Here is a 22519-nt window from a genome sequence, read left to right as displayed (position 1 = left end):
GAGCGTGCAAGTCCAGCAAATTAATTCCCCGGAGCATTTTGCACAATGTATTTGACAATTGTTAGAAAGAAAAAGACTCCTAAGCAACACGGTATTCTCAGGATTAAGCAGCAACTTTTCCAAATACATTTCCTGTTATTCAGAAATTAAGTCAACATTCTCACGCAGTTTCTTTATGAAGTCAATGTCAACTGACATGTTAAAATAGACTTGAAATCAAATGTTAAATATATACCATATGCAGAAAGAAGGCATAGTCAGAGATGTGCATAAATGACATTATTTGCCCTAGGTTGGTGAAGCTTCTTACCAGAAACATCACAGAAATGTCATTCAAAACAGCAAACGGAATTTCAGAAAATGTTCCAAAGAAAATCAGATTTTTTTCCAAAAGAGAAGTGCGAGAAGTACAAGTCTTGATTAAGACTGTTCACGTGAAAAGGAAGTTAAACTGCATTTTCACATGCCCAGTGTCAGAGGGTACTACTTCCTGGACATGCCACAGGAACGACATGGGTCACCCCAACCCAGCAGTAATAAAACCTCCAAAGCTGCAACAAACGATGCTACGATAAACTGTGAAAAACCTTCATTTTATACAGGAAACTGGTTTTTGAGACGTTTCCCCTCAATCTGCATTAGCATTAGGTGACTGCCAATCTCCTGAGCAGCTGAATACAACACAGCCCTGCCCATCCGAAGCAGCCCCCTCTGGCTCTCCGACATTCAAGGGGTAGGCAGGCACTTCTGGGAAGCAACCTGTCTCGTTCTAAAGCAAATAGAATGTAATTCCATCCTGTAAACAGAAGTATAGTTCAGATGGAAAAACTACAGCTTTCTACCAAGGATCTAAAGTGCCTCTTCTAAACCTAGCTTGGCAAGCTTGTGATCTTGTACTTAAAACTAACAAAAAACAGGTGAAGTATTAAAAAAACACAATAAATATTTAAATCTGTCCTTTGATAGCAAGCTGGTTTTTATTCCAAATTACTAAACTGCTAACAAATTTGTTACATGTTTAACACTCAAGCTACTTTTGAAACACGTGCGTAGCTTTTGATGTAGAGTTTCTACTCTGGATTCACCTCTCCCTGTTGAGCTGACTCCTGCAACGTGGACCTACAGGAAACGCTGAAAGTTCAAAAGAAAGGATGAGCAAAGCCTTCGTCCGTGGAATAAGCCACCAATTAATCTGTTTAGTATTTCAGAGCAAGACACACGTTTTCAGTAGTAATGCAATACAAATTATTCTTCTCTGCATTCTTGAACTGCGAGAAAATTGGCGCTGATGAGCTATAACCAGTTGTAAAAATCCTGTTCAGACCTGACAGCTGTATTTACATTTTTGTTCGTTCTCCAGGCATTGTACTAGCTTAGTAAAGCAGAAACAGAACTATTTTCCTCAAACATACAGCATGACGTTACGGTATAAAATAAGCCAGACCTGCAGGCTTCTGGCCACACAGAGGCTTGCTAACGCAAGCTATCACAAGCTCAGCGCACACAAATATACGACGAAGGTATTCCCGTGCAAATGAGCTGTTTGGAAATGACAGTTTAGGTAGATGAAAGTCCCAGACAGGCAACACTCCAAATATTCTGATCGCAAAGCACTGAATACAATATTGAGAAACTAATTATGACCACGTAGACATTATATATAAGCATATTTAGTTAAAAGATTCAGAACCAGCATTTTTGGGGAAGATATTTTAAGCCGACCTGAATGATATACACCAAGCTAAATCATTGAAAGTCCTTTTCCAACAGAAGATAAAATAGTATTTTCATTACCTTTACAGTTGCTGCCAAGTAAATTCAAAGACAAGCTAGCGCGAAGCCAATTTTTAATCCACCCACCTTATATCTAATAAGGTGCGAGTCAGCATGCTTGCAGGTGAATAAGGAACGTATTAAATACGTTGTTTCTACATAAGTCCTTGCATAAAATGAGCTCTGTTTCTGTGCGGGTGGTTACGGTATATGTATAAAGGAATATTATGACTGCACCAAAGCAGCTCGTTCTCAATGGCAATTTTTTTTTTTTTTTTTTAGCACAGCAGATGAATTATTTAAGTATCAAAATTATCCTGGAAGCGATCGCGTATTCCTGATTCTGGCTGCTCGACAAAGCAAACAAACCATGTCTATGACAAGACTCTAACCTGTTTTCTGTATTTGCCATTCTCAATTCAAAGGAGAAAACGCCGTAATATTTTGATTTTTAAGCTGACAGTCAATTATTAAGAAATGATCCAAACAGTTTCACAGGGCTTTACTGTGATGGATGACTAACGCGGTTCCAGATTACCCAGTGCAGAACTCAGCTGCAATTTCTCTTTCCAAACATGCAGAGTGAGTATAACTGAACATCTCTTGATTGCTGTTCTCTAAAGACCTTGTACTGTGTAAATGCACTCATGAGAATGCAATCTGGGTGGCAACAGGAAAAATTCTCCCCAGGAAAACTGTCTAGTTTCTTTTAACTTAACACCGCTCAGGAGTAACCAAAAATAATAACCATTCAGTTTTGTCATTATTTTGGAAGCAAATCTTAAGCCTGGGAACTTATATATGCTGTAAGTATTCAGTTACAAAGGATCGTTCAATAAAAACTTACCCTGCTGGAAGTCTCCAGTAAAAACTGGAATGTGTTTTGTACAGCTTGGCATGTCTCTAGTTCAGTCCTGCTGAATGCCATTAAATAATCCTTAAGGTGATCATATATATTTCCATCAAGAGCCTGTATGAGGGAAAGAATTTGAGAAAATTAAGAAAGAAATTAAGAAAAGCACTGTGTGCTTTTGTATATGATTTATTAATATTCATGTTTAGATTTGTAAGATGCTCATATAATTTCTTTTAACACATATTCACCTATAATTATTAGCCTGGATAGTGACAGGTGGACATCTTTCATTTTTGACAAGGAGGAATGCCAGTGCTTTATTTCCATTAGATGGCACCACAGAGCACCATAACAATATCACGTTATAATAAATGATTTCCATCCAGTTGTGTAATACGGCCATAGCAGAACAGTGAGGTCAGGTCTGGATAAGTGAATACGCTCAGGGAGATGTCATTTATGTCAAGAAAGGGACGTAGTAACTGCAAGGATATGGGGCTTCTACCAGCCAGAGACCCTTCAAGTCACTCTACCGCGCTCCAAATGACATTACCAAGACACTCAACATCTGTATGCTTCAGATACCCAGCTATTTGCTTACTAAAAACTGCTAATCAACAGCTACCATTTCACATAAGCACAACAAACCTCTTCTGTGCACAGGAATGCCAAATGCATAACAAAAATGTATCAGAAACTCAGTAGTTACCAGAGGACGACACCAAAGTTCAAACTCAAAAGCCCTGAGCCGTAAAATCACATCGCGTGGCCTAGGTTACACATAGGTTTAATGCAAGTTCTGTATTAAGCGTGTATGACTCTGCAAGTGACTGACAATTTCATTTAAATATTTGACTGGATATATTAAAATATATATTATATATAATATGTATTTATATATTTAAATATACCAAATTTCACAGATATCCATTTAAATAGTATATCCATTGAAATAGCGTATACCAGATTTCAACAGATTCAAGACTGCATCTCTATATAAAATTGCATTTGATTATTTAAATCATTTTGAAAAGTCGGGGGGAAAAAAAGGTGAAATTGTGCAAGCCTTAAGAAATAGTTTCTGCCCCAGCAAAATCAAGCCCAACCTTTAAGACGAGTGTAACAGACACCTGTAAAGCAGACACAAATCACGCAGAACTGACGATGAACAGCAGAAGAGATTTTCCTTCTGCAAAACAGTTTCACCCACCGTCAGCACACAGCTACAGCAACCACCAGATGAAATTAAAACTTAACATACAGACATCCTTAGTGAAGGATGCTTTGAGGAAAATAGTAAACTTGTGCGACTGGAATTCTCGTGTCCAAAATTTTATATCCAAAATCCACTTTATACTACGCTGTTTTCTTCATCTTCCACCTACCAAGTGTAAAGTATTTCCTAGCACAGGCTGATTTTCTCCTTCAACCGTAGACATTAAACCTGCCTCAAACTTGCTAGTGCAAAAACTACGGCCATCAGAAAACAAACAGACAGGCCGCCATGCCAAACCAGCAGCAAACACGGGAATGTCTTTCAAGCCACCACAATGTAGCCGGCTCACTCAGCCATGCTGCCAGCTACCCGTATCAAAGGCCGGTCTCGAGGGGTCAGCAGCCAGGGCAGCTCCTTGAGGCCCCCCGCCACGGGAAGGCTCTGTTAAGCGAAGGAAGACGCACCGTACGGCTGGGGAAGAGCTGTAGGTTAACTTCTGCAGGCTCTTACAAGTGATGTCAGCTCTACCAAATACGCTGTTAAGCATCATTTTTTAAAAAATTCTTATTAAAATAATTACATAGTATGAGCTTATGGCTGGGATGTTCATACGACAAAGATGTCAGGAAAGTCCCAACCGCAAACCCATAAAAACGTACAGCGATACACATACGCAGCTTCAGTTCTTGTCTCCCTTGGTAGAGGCACAGCTTTACTGGAGTTCATCTTGCAACGCACATTTAGTTCGTAAGGCGTAGTCCTAGGTTAGCATGAGGACTTTAACACTTCGTGGGCCTTTATAACGCTAAAGGGATGAGCCCTCAGTATCATAGTTATGTGAGCGCCAAAGTTAGCATCCCATTTCAAGGGCACTTATTTTCACATCAAATACGTTCAGTCCCAACAGCAGGTCTGTCTTGCACTTTCAGAGAATACAAATCATGTATAAAATTGCCAAGACCGGTTGTGCTCTCGGGAGAATTGCTGCACGACGACGGCGATCCTGAAACTGCCCCAAAACCGGAACTTGCAGACTTTTATGATCGAGCGTATCTGTTCCTAAAGCTTTTCAGATCCAACACTGAGCTGGAGCACAACTCTGCTAATAAATGTAAATAAACAGTTTAAACCTGGCAAAGCAATTGTAAATGCTCAGTTTGCAAAGCAGCTCTGATTTTTTTATTCCAGTATGCTCTAAATGAGTATTTCGGAGCTTGATCCCCCTGCCTTCGTATCAAGCCCTTATGTTCTTTTTATGTTAAACCCAGCAGGAGGGGTTCATGCCATTTAACTTAAGACTTCTACAGTGCAGACACCTACGTTGGAGTTTGTCACTCTAGATCCTTTTTAGAGTCAATGGAGAGAAGTTGGTACTTCTGTGGTGTGATTCATCTCCCTCTAAGATAGATGGCTAAAATAGGTCAGATGAGACGCAGCATGCTAAGTGCCTATTCCTCTTCACTGACCGTAAATAGCGCCCAGACAATTAGCTTAGATACACACGTCTACACGGTGGTGATATAAAGCTGAGTGAGACGAAGCCCATCTCAACACGTGTTTATTCTCTGCAACTATTATCTACCGAGCATTAGGAATTAATTCATCTACAGCTGTATTCTGTAGTCCTAGGAATATAAAAAGATATTTAAATACTAACTTCATTTTTTCCTCACTCCTCTTGCAATGACCACAGCTCTGAAGTTTTGTGCTGAGATGCCAGAATACCCCCCCCCAGTGGGACATAGAGATATAGAAGAAAGATATGTAAGAAAGAACATCAAAGAAAAGCGTGGCCAAACATTAGGAAGCATACAAATCTGTCAGCATGTGAAAACTGCATTACAGCCTTTCTCCTTTCATTAATTAAAAGCGGTTTCAATATGATGAAGTCCTTAAATACCGATGACAGCTGCCAGAATTGAAGTTATTAAAGTCAGCGCAATACAACACAGGCGCGTTTGTCAGCCAAGTAAACCCACAGCTAAGCGCGCAGCTCCAACACATGCTAAAAAACTCATCATTGCGCAGAAAAAGCGACATCCCATCAGTTACAGGATTAGAGAGCTGGTTGGTTACAAACTGCTTTCAAAGATAACGTATCTATTCATTCTACAAAATGGTAATTATTAGATCAAGCCGGCTATGTTAATATTAAAACAAAAGTTTTGACTTGCTGAACTATATGATATAAATTAACATTCATGTAGGATTTTATAATACCTAATCTGAATCTCATTTACTTACAAACACTCTGACCTGAACCATTGAACATCCCAATTTAGGTTTGAAATAAAAAGTCTTTTCAAAATTTCTGATCACACAATTTGAAGAGGAAACTGGTGGAAAAAAAAATAATTAAAAAACCCCAACACACATTATTTCACTACAATGGCTTTTGTTCTCTTTCTGAATCTCAAAAGATTACTAAATCACTTACTGTATTACAATCAGATGAAAAACCTGTCTTTTTCCAACCTCAAAAGGAAATCAACGGGTTTTTTGTTAAAATTTCTGATCACACAATTTGAAGAGGAAACTGGTGGAAAAAAAAATAATTAAAAAACCCCAACACACATTATTTCACTACAATGGCTTTTGTTCTCTTTCTGAATCTCAAAAGATTACTAAATCACTTACTGTATTACAATCAGATGAAAAACCTGTCTTTTTCCAACCTCAAAAGGAAATCAACGGGTTTTTTGTTGGTTTTTTTTTTTTAACAAATCTGGCATCAGCACCAAGATAATATCAAGTTAAGTGCCACAGAATTACCATTTCAAGGATAGAAAGAAGTCAATGTTTCAAGGATAGAAAGAAATCAATGTTTTTAAAGAAATAACTTCTTTACAGTGAAACTGTCATGCTAAAGGTAAAAAACTACTTCCCCACCTGAGTCCAAGCTTTAGCAGATAGTGGCTGAAGTTAGGACTGACAAAAATTGAAACTGTTAACAAAGGCAATGGATACACAACCAAATTAAAGTGTATTTTTATAAGAAATGCTATATGTTTATTCAAATCAATAAAATGACATATGGGGGGGAGAACATTTTTCTGATTTCAACATAAAGTTTCAAGTATAACACAACATAGTTTTCCTAGGAACAAAATTTCAGTCCCAGTTTAGATCACCATTTTGAGGAGGTTTTTCTGCTTTTAATTCAAGAGATTATATTAAACATTTTAGGAACTCATATACACTGGCTTTAATCATTCTACATTCTATAAAGATTTCCTCAAAAGCAAAGATGTAAATAAAGCTATTTTAGGTATTGTTAGTACATTTGGGTGCCTTTGGGATGTTGTTCTTAATCTAAGATGATAATGCATGATGTAGAAAAGACGCCGTGTTGAACATACCATGTTCATTCATGTAACTTACTTTGAGGTCTCTTCACTAGAACATTTACAGGTCTCAGTCACACTCCATTTCAAAATTACCATTTTAATTTCTTGGAGAAGATGGAGAGCAAGGTAAACTTCTATGCTTTTTTTATTTTAACAGACTCATTCCTTCTCAAATCCCAAAGGAAAAATGGAAATTATTTGACCCATGCAAAATGCAGACCAGAGTCGTGGAAAGGGACCAAGGGCAGGTCTTCCATTTATCTCATTTATTTCTGAAATATTCCTGTTATTCTATTCATGTTTGTCTTGCACAGAAACTGCTAAGCCGTGCTGAAGCTTTGCATAATATTTTTACAGTTTAAACTCAGATGTTCAAATTAAACCTCTCATTTAGTGACCTGAATCCACCAGGCACCAAAACCTGGACCTTACAGTACTAAGTTAAAAAACCCACAATTAAGACCACACTTGTAAAGCCACGTGGGTTTCACTGACTAATTTACACTAGTCTCATCTGAATCATCACTGCCGAGAAATAATTTTGGATTTTTAAACACGAGCACATATATTTTTATATATTTTTGAACTCCCTAACCCTCACTGGAACCGCACTCTTTCGGTAAGATGACGACTGTGGATCAAATGAAGTTTTCATTTGTAAACATCCAACCGTTTGTGAGTTAATGTAACTCAACAGTTTACCTGTGCTAATTTTGCCTACGCCGAGCATTAAAAACCTTGACAAATGCTTCGTAAGCTGCCACCACTTTGCCGGAAACAATATAGCTGATGTTGAAGGCAAAGAATTTCCTTACATGGGTGGAGGTAACATAACAAAATTAGACTTGACCCTGCCCCACCCGGACTACAGTCTGAAAATGAAAAGATAAGGAAAAGTTTTAAATGAACTGAACAAAAATCATTGTGTTTGTGGAGTGATAACTTTTCTATGAAGTCAATGGTATTGCATCACGGTAATGTGGCATTTTTTCCTGCCAAAGCAAACCCCTCAAGTAAAAAGGGAGATCCATATCACAGATGCCTTCTGTCTATTTTAGGTAGCCTATTAAAAATTAAAACTAAATTCTTATACCACCCTATTCTCATTTGCATTAGAAACCCGGTTTTATCTATCCCCGATCTGTTTTGTTTTGAAAAGAACCTGTAACCCATTAAGAAAAGGGACTCTATTTTTCATCCTGTAGTTTCCATAACACTACTCTGATTTTTTTCTCACTTAACATTAAAAAAAAAAACAACATAAATTACATAACATGCATGCTGAGTGAAGCTTTTTGAGTGTTTGTGTTTAAAACTTATGCCTATAATCCACAAAATAAACAGCGCAATCTCATGGATGGTGCAATCTGGGAATTTTCAGTTGAATGATTTTGGCAAATGAGACTCCAAGTGTTTTAATTTTTATATGCAAATACCTCAGAATATAAAAAGGAACGTAAAAAGGAAAGGTTGGGGTACGTACAATAATAGCTAAACTGTTAACAGGAATTACTACTATTAAGACATTAGCTTAAGCATCCTTCTGGGTCTATGAGAGGTGAAGAACAAAAGTACTTTGTATGTACTTTATCCCAAGCGTAGCAAGAGATCTCATATTATTTGACAGTGAAGGATAGAGTATTTTAAAAACTCGTCTAAAACTCAGAAGTAATAAAGTCAACAACTTGAATCAGCTGGCTTTGCCAACCTCAGCAGTATTCGGATCAGTGATACGTAACAGCATTTCCCAAGGACATTGGGAGAGGAAGGAAGGAAGGTCAGGAAAACCCATCCTTCTCAGTTAATAGTTACATTCCACAGTGATTTTCCCTTAAAAATTCTGATTCCTGGTAGTAATTTATTCTAGGCATCAATTTCTCCTAATATACAAGAGGAGCTTGCTCTCTGTAAGTCTTTTTCTTTTTAAATTCTTCCCTCACTGCAGTATTTGTCACTGTTGAAATACCCTTCTTCTCCATCAAGACATGCTAACATAAAAGTAAATCAGGTCTGTGAGTATTTGTGAACAAAATGCGACTTCTATATATAAATTACCAACAAACCCAAGATCAAAGCAAGAGACGCGTCCCTGAACAGCATGCCTGCAGCAACCGTGTATCTGCTGACATAAAACTAGTGTAAGCTGCTGCATTTCTCAGTCATTGCAATCCTGTAGGAACAACTGTCTGCACCGATCACGACATTGAAGTCTGAAGTCTGACTTAAAAATGACTGGAAGCCTGCTGCCGAGCCTGCCCTTTACAGGCTCACTGTTTGATAAAAACCCTCTTTTTCTGCTAAACCATATGTGCAAGTGGAGAAAGCTGCTAAGGGAAGCTGATGACAAAAACCTACCCTCTCCTCCGGATCAAAAAGTTAGTGCTGGATTTCTTCAGCCTACAAGGAGAAAAGACCATCTAAGCTTAGCTGCGTAAAATCAGAATTTCAAGTTATGCAGTATTACAGCCCCCCAGTTTGTAAATGCAAAACAGTGCTAAGCTAAGGCCATAAAATTATCTGTATCCCAGGATAATCTTGCACATCCAAATCTGCTGTAGTGATAAGCCTGCTTTATAGTGAGGTCCAGGTCCAACTCACTCTTGGTGAAGTAACGCTAGCTAGTTCTGCCTGTGAACATCTGGAATTTAGTGGGGTCCCACAAAAGGGAAACACAACTACCCTAAAGAGGATACATCTGGACGGAGCAAGGAAGGACTCTATTTAATTTGGGGCAGGCAGCTGCCAGTCAAAATGCAGAGCTATCAGAGTTGGGACCTGTCCCAAAGAGGCACGTGTAAAAAGGAGGATGGGACTGAAACTCTTGATTTTCCTTAAACGACTGCTGCTGTGCAGCTACCTGGGATGTGAACAGGGAAAAATCATGATTGAGTTACACCAGCATTTGTTCCTTACCCAAGGTGTGCATTCCTGTGCAGAATATTGGTCATCTGCTCATGCTGGTCCCTTCAACACTTTGTAAAAATTAAATACAGCAGCAAAAACACTACTTTTACTTAAATTTCCCAATTAAAACTGCTTTTGACTGCTTCCTCTGTAACATGGCATCTCCAGCTCTACTCTGGAAGCATTTCAGTAGATGCCAACCCTAAAGTACAGGTGGACAGCCAAGCATCAGCTGTCCTCAACTCCTGCAGCACAGTGTCCTTGAATGTCGAGCGTTGTCAGACACAAAGTATCAGCCAAAACAAGCAAAAAGGGTAGCAACTTGCAGACATTTTTACTTTGCTAGCCCTCACTGCACTTAGAGCAAACTCTTCTACCTCCCCAGCCACCAACCTGTACATATCTCCTTGAAATGAAGACGGTTTTGGCCCAATAACGCAAGAGTCCCTACAGAAAGATCCTCTGCCACCTCTCCGGCTTCTGCTCCTTCTTGCAGTTGCATAGAAAATAATTTTAAGGAATTTCTATAACTGTCTCGCTCTACTGTTGCTGTCAAGCTAATTAGCTTCTCCTGTTTCTTTTTAGTTTCTTTTTCTTAAAACAACATCCTGCATGACTGCACGTACTTCAGAAGTACATTCTTAAACAGTCAGCTGTGAACAAGGAAGAGGAAGATATTCCAGGGACATATCCATACTGCTCAGGAGCAGAGAAACGATAAAAAAAAATCTGGGAACGAGCAGAAATTAAAAAAGCAGACCAAAAGGTTGGAAGAGAATATGATGAAAAAGGCTGCAAAACGTATGAAGTGTCTATTTAAATCAACAAAGTTTGCAGAAGCTATCTTAGTTTCCTTGTCTTTTCCCCCAGCCTAGAGAAGGAGCTTTCATCATGGCAATCATGGGAACAATAAACACTAGAAGACAATAAGTGCCCTGACTTCTGTTTGCTTGCCTTTCAGCTCGGTGCTCATAAACACACTTTGCACTTTCCCTTACCCCAGAGCTTTGTATTTTCTAGTGTCAATAGTTTTGGGCTTGTTTGCAAGTTCTTTGTTTGGTCTCATTAGTCACTTGATGATTGTTCTGCACATCATTTTGTTCCTTTACAATTTAGGCAGGGTCATTGTTTTTAATGACAAAACCTTTGTTGCCGGTGCACTGAAGTCTACTCTGAGCACAGAAAAACATGGAATGGCCGCCAACAGACGCGCATCACCCTCCCCCAATCCAGAGACAAAGTCCCTTTAAAACAAGTATAAGCAAAATTAATGATAATACTAAGCACTCCTAGATTTGCCCCCACATATCTCATGGCAGTGCCCTGTAGTTGTCACATTTAGTGATGAGGGTCTGGTAGGTGAACACGGGCACCGAAGGAAATTTCCTTTGGAAATTCTTCATTTCTTTGGAAATAATTCTTCGCCCCATGAGGCAGACAGCCATGAGAGTTACCTGATGAAGACAGCATTAAATTAACACTTCAGGGTTCAAGAATAATTCCACTTAAATCAGTGGGAATACCCTGACGTAAGATTGCCGTAAGAATGGAAAAAATGTATCTTCAAAAATTCTACTGCATAAGGCTTAAAAAAAAACCTGGAAGATGAAAACAGATTCTTTACAATCTAGAAATACACCTACTTTTCCCAAGACTTTTTAAGTGTCATCTCCAAAAACTTCTTGGACCTACTTTGCTTTTTCTTTCATAGCACTGGAATAAAACCCAAGGGGATCCTTCTTCTGACATGACTAATTTTCAATAAATTGCACTGGTGCAATCATCTTTGCTTTGGTACTTCTTCGTTCTTGGGGGGGAGGCGGAATCTGGCTCGAATCCAACACTCAGAAGGCGGCTTTGCGGCAGACTGTCACCGTCACGTTATCTTCGTATCTGAAGAGTACTCTATACTGTTCCTGCCAATAATATTTGGCTTCCTCCACGCAGAAAAATGTATATTTAAATCGTTCAGCATTTTGCCACTGATTTTTGCTGTTCAAGGATTCTTATGCTGACCACGTCATCATCATCATAACAACTGCTGAACAGCAGTGGAGTATGTGGTATGTCTAACAATTGCAGCTGGCTCTCTTATTTTTTCTTCCGTAGGAAAATGTACCCAACAATGAATTATTTTGTTGCTCAGTTTAAAAAAATATCTATATATTTTTACGTAATATGGAAGGTAGGTTAAAGAAATGTACTTTGCTTAAGAAAGGGCTAGAACCATGTCAATTCTTAGCTCCTATGGGATTTAATCATGCACAAACACAGACCCGTCTCCAAGAAAGCTCTTGAAATTTTTCCTCACTACAGACTTCTACTGTGTCAAAGGTGTGGATTTACCTGCAAGTCTCCATATAAGCCTCATACTATAGATGAAACATCCTGGACTCAGACACACGAGCTCTTCTGGGAAATAATTCTTCGCCCCATGAGGCAGACAGCCATGAGAGTTACCTGATGAAGACAGCATTAAATTAACACTTCAGGGTTCAAGAATAATTCCACTTAAATCAGTGGGAATACCCTGACGTAAGATTGCCGTAAGAATGGAAAAAATGTATCTTCAAAAATTCTACTGCATAAGGCTTAAAAAAAAACCTGGAAGATGAAAACAGATTCTTTACAATCTAGAAATACACCTACTTTTCCCAAGACTTTTTAAGTGTCATCTCCAAAAACTTCTTGGACCTACTTTGCTTTTTCTTTCATAGCACTGGAATAAAACCCAAGGGGATCCTTCTTCTGACATGACTAATTTTCAATAAATTGCACTGGTGCAATCATCTTTGCTTTGGTACTTCTTCGTTCTTGGGGGGGAGGCGGAATCTGGCTCGAATCCAACACTCAGAAGGCGGCTTTGCGGCAGACTGTCACCGTCACGTTATCTTCGTATCTGAAGAGTACTCTATACTGTTCCTGCCAATAATATTTGGCTTCCTCCACGCAGAAAAATGTATATTTAAATCGTTCAGCATTTTGCCACTGATTTTTGCTGTTCAAGGATTCTTATGCTGACCACGTCATCATCATCATAACAACTGCTGAACAGCAGTGGAGTATGTGGTATGTCTAACAATTGCAGCTGGCTCTCTTATTTTTTCTTCCGTAGGAAAATGTACCCAACAATGAATTATTTTGTTGCTCAGTTTAAAAAAATATCTATATATTTTTAACCTACCTTCCATATTACGTAAAGAAATGTACTTTGCTTGAGAATGGGCTAGAACCATGTCAATTCTTAGCTCCTGTGGGATTTAATCACGCACAAACACAGACCCGTCTCCAAGAAAGCTCTTGAAATTTTTCCTCACTACAGACTTCTACTGTGTCAAAGGTGTGGATTTACCTGCAAGTCTCCATATAAGCCTCATACTATAGATGAAACATCCTGGACTCAGACACACGAGCTCTTCTGGATTAAGTCTCAGAACCTTCTATGTTCTACAAGAGTACAGACTAAGGAACAGAAACCTTAAATTGACACAAATGTGCATGTGAAAACGCATTTCATACCAAATCCCATGTTTCTTAATAGTTAAAAATACTTCCTTGGCAGATAAAATGCACAAAAAAGTGTGGGGGGAAAAAAAAAATCAGATACTGATCATATGCATTCCTCATGAGCTTTTATTTTCTCTTTTGCATCCTTCCATTTTTTTAACCATCTAGTTTGCCATTGCTGGTTTTAGTTTTTGTTCAGTTGATTCAATCTCTGTATTATCATTTTAACAGCAATTAATTTATTTGTCCAGTGTGCTTTTCATTTACTTCTTCAAATAAATCCATTCAACAAAAACTTTTCTCCCCCAACACAGGCTGTTGTTCCCAATTGCTATTTGGATTTATCACTTCCATATGGGTTTTTTTTCCGTACGTGGGTTTAAAGTTACCTGTCACTTCCAGCAAACTATTCAGTGAACAGGCTTTTCAAAAGATGTTCTTCTAAGTTTAGTGATGGCAATATTGCAATATTAGAAAATTCAATAAATTTTATCTGTTACTGAGCATTTCAGATTCTTATCATGCCAGACAGACATAACCTGCCGTTTGACGCGGTCCTACAAATGTAACATTGCACTGTCTAATCCACAACGCAAAGGGTCTTTTCAGGATAACGAAGACATTTTCCAACTCAAATTAAAATGCATTTTTTAAATTCTATATTAAAATGTCAATTAAATAAACAGAATGAAAAGGGCAGAGCATATTTCATATAGCAAACCCCACATTCCTGAAAAGGCACTCTACTAAAGGATTGCTCTTTACCAGTCATGCTAAAATTTAAGGACCAAAGCAAGTGAAATTATTTTTAGGAATTTTTGTAATCTACACAAATGAGCAACATGTTCTTGAACCAAAAATGGCTCAGAGTCACAGTACTGTGGTTATTGTAATAATTACAGAATCATAGAACAATGAAAGAAATTATCTTGAACAATAAAGGAAAAATCACCACAGGGGTATGCCAAAGGTATAGCAGCTGCATTGCAGCATAGAAGCTTAATTCGTGTTTCCCAAATATTGCTCGGGAATTCCACGTGCCAATTATGCTTTATTACTTTTAGTAGTCCATTCTCATTTATTTCCAGGGGAATCGTGCTAACAGTTTATGCATGCACTCTTTATAAGCACCAGTGGGTGAGGAGAAAGGTAATTTTAGTCTGAAGTCTGTAATTAAAAATGTTGTGAAAGGTTTCTCCCTTTTAAAGAGATTCCCCCCACCCCCAACACAAAGCCCGGCACAAAATAAACCATTACAAGCCGTATTCCTAAACAAGTATTGATGGGTTCATTGGTTGTTCCATTTTCTCCAGAAGCCAAAAGGATTTTATAAGCTTCTACTATTTGACACACGACAGTGATGGGTAACAAAAATCAACAGAAAAGTGAACAAAATGGGATCCGGTGGTGTCAAACTCTCTTTTAATTAAATCACTTCTTAAGCGTGGCCTGATTGGAAACACCTAAATATATTTTACTCTCATAAGATCATTTGATGAACATAATTGCATTAAAGTAAGCTTCTTTTCAAACTTATCTCAACAGCGCTGCACACTCTAGGATTAATGCTCAAACCTTTTTAAAAACTACTTAATTTCACAGTAATACTGCTCAGATGTCCTAACGACACTGTATGGTCAGAATAGAGCAAGCAACGTTTAAATCACATCTGAAGAGACGTCCCAGGAATCTGGCAGGCTTGGGATTTCTTTGATACAAGGCTATCCTTAATACCTAGTCTTTGCTATTAAATAAATTGAGACTTTCACCAAAGTTAATTCGATGAGCACTGTCTCTAATATCCCCTTTTAAATATGAAATGGGGCTTCTAGACCCAACTAGATAGCAGGGTCTGTGCTAAACGTGAACGTCGATACACCGAATTTAAATCAAGACGTTCGTACCCGAAATCACATATGCATACCATAAAAACACACTCTAATAATCCAACTGAATGAATGCCCATTGAGAATAGCGAAGCATAACAGAAGTGGGTCAACTATTAAAACTTGTTAAATTATTTGGGTATGCACACAGTCACAAATATTTGTGAAGATTTTACTTAGAAAAAAGATGCTTCTCACGCAGATTTGCCATCTTCTTTTTATCCACCTTTTTCTTAGGACTCCGTATCTTTTTTGATTTCTCTTTTATAAAATTGAATTCTCAGCTACTAAATTACACCATTATAGCTAAGGTCTAATACAAAACACTGAACAATTTGATTAATAGGAGCAATTTAAAAACTTTATTTCTAATATTCTTTAGCTTGAACTAGAAACCTAATTTCTACCTATCTCCACATACCTGGTTTTATACTTCAGTCAAAAGTAGCTTCTCCAAATAAACTTAGGCACCCAAAAATCAGGATACTGTCATGATTCCTTCAAACAAATTTTCTTCCAGTATCTTTACATCATTTTCAGCTCCCATAACTTTGAGTTATGTGAGATCAAAGCCCTTGAACCCAAGCATTTAAACTTTCCTGAAGTTTTTGACATCCATTAAGATTTTTAAAAGGTACTAACTGAAGGATGCTGCTCGATGCTTCTGGACAATGCTGCTGCCAAGGGGGAAGTGAGTGCACAGACAGCAGACGGGGTTCTGATGAACCAGCTGCACTGAACAGGTTCTTCCCATTATCAGTGAGCAACACTGGGTACACCAGAGAGATATTATTTCTTTTAATTAGCATTCAAATCCTATGAGCAGTTACCTTACGTGCTTCAATAATCTGCAAAACATCACAAAATAATATCCTTGTTCGGTTGGACTGCGCTGTTCCAGCTAGGCAGTCATCCGGCATTACGGATCTAATGAATCTACTGGTAGGGAATATCTGCTTCCCTTCCACGACAAGGGGTTTTATCCTAGCTATAAAGCCTTTTGAGCAGAGATGACTACTTGAACAGATGGGAATTTTTTTTTCCGTATGAAAACTAGCAGGTAGACGGACAAATCATATTGCAGGATTCCCCCTCCTCCTCCTCCCTTGACCGAGCTTTTCAGCCAGCTTTCCAATCAATTATCTCCCTAGCAATTTGTAAATGCTAAATAGGAATTTCTTGCCTCCTAATGCCCTTCTGTGGCCTAATTCCAATGGCGCATGGATCAGCTCCGTTCATTTCCTTTCAGAGCAGCTCACAGTGAAGGAACAGTTCTCTCTTCTGATACCAGTTGCACACCCCATTCGTTGCCGACGGAGCCCTGAGCTATTTACCGACCTCTCAAAAGGAGCCGAAACCCAACGTTGTGTGTTGCCTTTTGAGCAGGCACTGCAAGCCACGGCACCCGTAAAGGCTCACAAGCACGAGCCCAGAATTCAGCTGCAGGAAGGGATGCCAAGGCAAGAAAGTTTTCTAACAACTGTGCCAAAAATACAGCTCAAACAGCCATTGTCCACACAGGCTATGGCAACTGATGACCTCCTCCTCCATCCATCCATACTGGTAAACACCTCCCCTGTCACCAAACGGACTTATGTTGAAACAGAGAAGCAAAGCTTTTGAAGCTGAAAGAATAAAAAGCATCTCACAATTTGACAACCTTCTCAATTCTGTAAAAACTCTTACCAGGTTTGCCTCCCTCTGGGGTGACATCGAGATGCAAAAAAATAATAGACTAGAAGCCATTTTTCCAATAACTTTTTTTAGGATTTAATTACGCTTCAAATTCAGTGTGACGTTTTCCATCTCATACTTATTGGGCTTGTGTTATTTTGGGTCTTATCTCCTTCTTATAATTCCTCTACCTCTTTCATAAGTTAAGTCACTCAGAAGTTTTCTCCTGCCATTGACGTACAAGACACTACATCAGTCCTCACAGTCTCCATCAAAAGATGGTCATTGTAACATGTTTTGCCTTCTTCTAAACCGCCTTCCACGTTCCTTGAAGACAACAAAATCTATAGCAAGACTGTGCTTCAAACACTTTTTAAAATTTTTCTACCATTCCTAGAGGCTTTGGTAGAGGATTAAAACCAGCTCATCATTGCCACTAGCTCCAATGTGTCCAGATGACCATTTTCAATTTGCAAACTATGTTGGCTAAGTTTTTGTCAAAAATGAAGTATCTAGCAAGACAGCTGGACAACGAGATATTTCATTTTTGATGAAGCAGAAGTTATTGACAGAAACCTTTGGATTTCACTTCGAATCATGCAACAAAGCATCTGAACGTTTTCAGTACCAAGTCCATTATCACTTCGGTCCTAAATAACCACTCTGGGGGCACAGGAGAGCTCGTTTCTCACATAGAGAAGTCCTACAGACTGCCATTCAACTTATACCTATTATTAGTCCACAGTTTCAATAGCTTTTATAGTTTAATATCTCATTGAACAGGACAAAACCTGTGCACACGCATTCAATTTTAAAAACGGTACATGAGCTTCTCACGTAGTTTCAATGTAAATATGTGTAAATTCCAGGTAACTCACTGAAACGTTGGGCGGTTACAAGTAACAGCAGATAAAAATGCTGAGGAAAAAAGTATCTCTTCCCTTGCATCTTCAATTCTTCAAGTGAATCCAGAGTTGCTAAAAACAAAAACCCCAACCAAACAAAACCCCGTGAATGATCTGTTCGGGATGTCTGTCTCCACGACTTCTAAAATAGGAATGTCACATGTTTCTAGTTAGAACTTTTCGACGCAGCCCCACCTGCCTCCCAACCGGAGCACACCAGGTGCTTCCTGAGTTTGGTTATTTCTCCGCGCTAGCTACAGAGCGACTCGAAGGCATGCAGGCTGCTTTCTGGCGGAGCAAAGTATTTCGGGAACCGTTCTTATTGTGTTACAGCGCGGCTTTGAAACAAGATGGCAAAGTTTCATTTCCTGTTCAAAATGGGTAGTTTTATGACATTTGACAGAAAAATCTTGAAGCCTGATCCAAATCCTAAATGGTTTCTACATAAAATCTTTAAAAGCCAAAAACAAACAAAAAAATGTTTTCAAGTTTTCTGTTAACTCCTTAAACTAGATTTCTCAATGAGACCGCCCGGATTCCTGTTAAGTACCTCCTTCCCGATCTTAACCCTTGCACTGCTCTCCTTGGGCCCTCTTCCTAGCAGTGATTTTGAATTTTTTTGGCTTTCCAGTCATTCTCCTTGTTCTGCTGCACTGCGTTCAACCTTCATCACTGATTATTTCTCTTTGTTCCTTCCCAAATCGCTCCCACTCACTGCACCAAGGATACCAGCCTCCTGTTAACTTTCTCATACAAATACATCCATGACTTCTTCCACGTAACCTCCCATACAGGAAATACCTTTCACGAGCATCTGTAAAATCACACTACATTTCTTCACAATCAACCCTTTTCTAAAGTTATTTCTGTCAAAATGCCAACGGAAAACTCGCTGACAAGTCAGAAGCATTATCACGAAATAGTTTTATTATCCCATGAAAAATGATTATTGTTTTAAGATAATTAAGTAAGTTGCCCTGATTTATATATCAGGCCTTGCTATGCTCGGTCTTTACACTATACACTCCCCACCCGTGGAGGAATAAATACTTAGCCCCCTGGAAATAAACAGACTTTTTGGACCAAGCGCTTAAACAAGGAATTGACTTGCGGTTAAAACACGAGGGGAGACAGAGCTGACTGTCATCAGGCAAATGTGACCATCGCTCAGTTTTTCATCTGTACAACAGAAATAGTTGTGATTCAGACCCACTCTTTTGTCTCGAGTTAGCCTGGAAAGGCTGCGTGATGAGTAACGTGATCTTTCAGGGTGCAAGCGATGGATTTGAAATTGAAAATATTAGATGCTACCATAGCTAGTGGTGGCAGTATCGCTTACTTTTAAGGCCATCTAAACTTCCCTTGCCTGTGATTTTGCCAAAATTACCACCAGAAGTGGTTGTCTTTCCGGTGGAAAGCCTCTTTTCACTTCCCTGTAAATGTTTACTCACAGTCAGCCGGAATATAAATGTTCAAAACTGTAGTTAGCACATATTCAATAGACAACGAAGGAGCTAAAGTTCTTCAAAGCAGAACTTGGGTATCAACTGGGATGTGTGTTATACGAGCATTTAAGAAAAAGCCTAAACAAAGAGAGCACAATTTTGTATTAATTATTCAACAATTTACGTGGATGCATAATCACACTACAAACAGGGCCTTATTAAAGGAATTAATTTCCCCAAGGTTTTACGTGCACGTATGCACACAGACTGATGTCCCTGGAAGGGAAAACAGCGTGCTATCAGCTATTGTGAAGCCTACAATGAGCATCTTCTGGAACCCTCGTATCATGTGTTGGGCAACTGCCTCCCTTCACTCATCCTCCATTCATAGGAATGAACATGAGAAAGCAATGCACGCTCATCAACCGTCTGTAAAGGAAAGTTCCTGTGCCCATCTGATACTGTAGATAATGCAATCTATGGCTGGCTTAATTGTAATTACAAAATATTTGTGGCTTGCAGCGGACAAGAACGGGAAGTGAAACAATAGTTCTTTCACTTACATAAATTCCCTCTACATTTTAAAGGGAGTATTACAGGATCTTAAAAGAATAGCTAGTACTGAATTAATAAAAGAGATTTATAGAAGAAAATGGAAACCTCTAGTGACTTCAAAATTATTTTATCTTAATGCTATTTTTTCATTTAGGACAGAATCTCCATTTTAGAAAAGTAATTCCCTGGGTGCTTCTAAATCATTCTAAAAAGCACAAAACAATATCGTGTACATAAAATGATTTCTTACAGCGATAAGATTGGTTCTGCTTCTTCTGGAGCCTACAGAAATATGCGCTCATGCAAACGTTAACCTTTTATTTATACAGGACACACGCTGGCCAGCCATTGCTAGGATAACGTTCCTGAGACAATTTAAGACCTTCAGCTAACATGTCAACTTACTTTTCAAGTCAAATAGAGTCACCAGAGGAAAGAACCGTCTGCCATACACAACCTATTATTTCTGGGCATAAATCAAACTATTAACTGAAAACCACCAAGTCCTCAACCTTCGGTCATTTTTATAAACACTGCCAGCTTCAGCTGAATCTCATTTGTGCAAGTCATGTTTGGAGTCTGCATTTACATTTGTTTTAAATGATCATTAAAAGCGCTCAGTAAAAGTGGTGGATGACGATGCCGAAAGCACAGATGTCAGCTCAGCTTCACAAAAACTCCCAACAATTCTAATAAAGAAAAAACAGGGTTCATCAAAACATGAATATTCTAGCACTGTTGGCTCATGCAGTTATTCCAGTTAAAGGCAGGAAAAACTCCAGAAACTGGAAGTTAGGGGTTCCCAAGCAGGATCTTCTTAACAGAAAATGTTATTTCACAGAATCATACAGTAATTTAGGTTGAAAGGAGGTATCAGTCCAACCTCTGCTCAGAGCAGGGCCAAACAGATCAGGTTGCTCAAGGCTGTGTCCAGTCAAGCTCTGAATGTCTCCAAGGTGTGACATTCCTCCTTTCCCCGAGCCCCTGTTTCTGTTTGACCACCTTCATGGCAAAACTTTTTCCTTATATTTAATCAGAATTTCTTGTGTTCCAATTTGTTCCCTGCTCACCATGCCATCACCTTCAAAAAAAAAAAAGAAGCCTGGCTCAGTCTTCTCCATACACTCCCCACTAGTTAGTTGTAGATCATTAAGACTGTTAATATCTCCCTTTCTTTCCTTAGGCTGAGCAAACCCAGTTCTCTCAGTGTCTCCTTCTTCATCGTGTGCTCCGGGTACTATACTCTTGGTGCTCCCTTGCAATGGCTCAACGACTACTCCCGTTAACCCTCATGACTGCCAGCTCACTCCTCAGAAGCCAGACAGATCTCTTCCTCCCTCAGAACCCTTTAAGACAGTGCTTAAAAACAGGCAAAGATGTGAAAAAGGGAAACATCACCTGTAATTTTAAAAACCGATCTTCTCGAATTAAAAAAGCAATGCTGTAACATGTCTCGGTATCATCACCCATGCATAAGTAAAGATCTGTGCCAGGGAAGTTGCGTAACGTGAAGTTTCTATTTCAACCTGCCATACCGCCACAAGAACTCTGATCAAGAACAAGAGCCAAGTTATACAACTGCACTTCCTCATGTCAAGCAAACTGGAAAGTACAGAAAAAACAGAAAAGATGACTGATACTTACAACAATATAAAAAACCTTACTGAAACCACAAAGACAGAAAAACAGCAAAGCACGCTAGCTTTTGACACTATTCCTCCAACGCAGTCCTCAAACACCAAAGACCTCACTAGGTACAATATGAAATAAATTAAAAAAAAAAAAAAAAGAGCACTTTATTTAGAAATACCTGCTGCTACTGTGGCTACCTTATCGAGAATTTTTCATTGTTCATAAAAAATGCATCACTATCTGTAAAGAGTTCCCTGACATTAAGATCACACTTGGTTGCCAATTGTTTTGTGGGGTTTCTTTTTGGCGCTTTTTTTTTTCATTATACCCTATGATACCATGCAGGGTCCTTAAAGAGTGTTTAGCCACAAAGGTCACTGTGTGTTTGGCATCAACCATGAAGCTCCACTGATGACCTAGCTCTATAAAATACCTTTGAAATCTTAAGGCAGATTTTCCTTAAAGATTTCAACTTTGAAATACAAGCATTAAAAGGGAAACCCTTGAGAGCAACAGATTTTGAAAACATACCAGAGAAACAAAATAAAATACTTTATTGTCCTGGTTTTGGCAGGGATAGAGTTAATTTCCTTCCTAGTAGCTGGTACAGTGCTGTGTTTTGGATTTAGGGTGAGAACAATGTTGATAACACACCGATGTTTTAGTTGTTGCTAGGTAGTGTTTACACTAAATCAAGGACTTTTCAGCTTCCCATGCTCTACCGACTGAGAAGGCTGGGGGTGCACAAGAAGCTGGGAGGGGGCACAGCCAAACTGGCCAAAGGGACATTCCATACCATGGGACGTCATGCTCAGTACA

General features: G+C 38.9%; 1 protein-coding gene across 1 annotated transcript in view; it reads right to left on the bottom strand.

The window, feature by feature from the left end:
• Window positions 1-22519, bottom strand: part of FCHSD2 (FCH and double SH3 domains 2) — a 177232-nt gene that overhangs the window by 47759 nt on the left and 106954 nt on the right. Inside the window, exon 8 of the mRNA XM_009286111.2 lies at window positions 2621-2743. Within this exon, the coding sequence (XP_009284386.1) occupies window positions 2621-2743 (123 nt within the window). The remainder of the gene's footprint in view (window positions 1-2620; window positions 2744-22519) is intronic.

The sequence above is a fragment of the Aptenodytes forsteri genome, unplaced genomic scaffold (assembly GCF_000699145.1).
Source record: "Aptenodytes forsteri isolate BGI_AS27 unplaced genomic scaffold, ASM69914v1 Scaffold231, whole genome shotgun sequence".
Taxonomy (NCBI): domain Eukaryota; kingdom Metazoa; phylum Chordata; class Aves; order Sphenisciformes; family Spheniscidae; genus Aptenodytes; species Aptenodytes forsteri.
The sequence above is the reverse complement of the archived record's forward strand: the minus strand, read 5'-3'. Positions and strand labels throughout refer to the sequence as shown.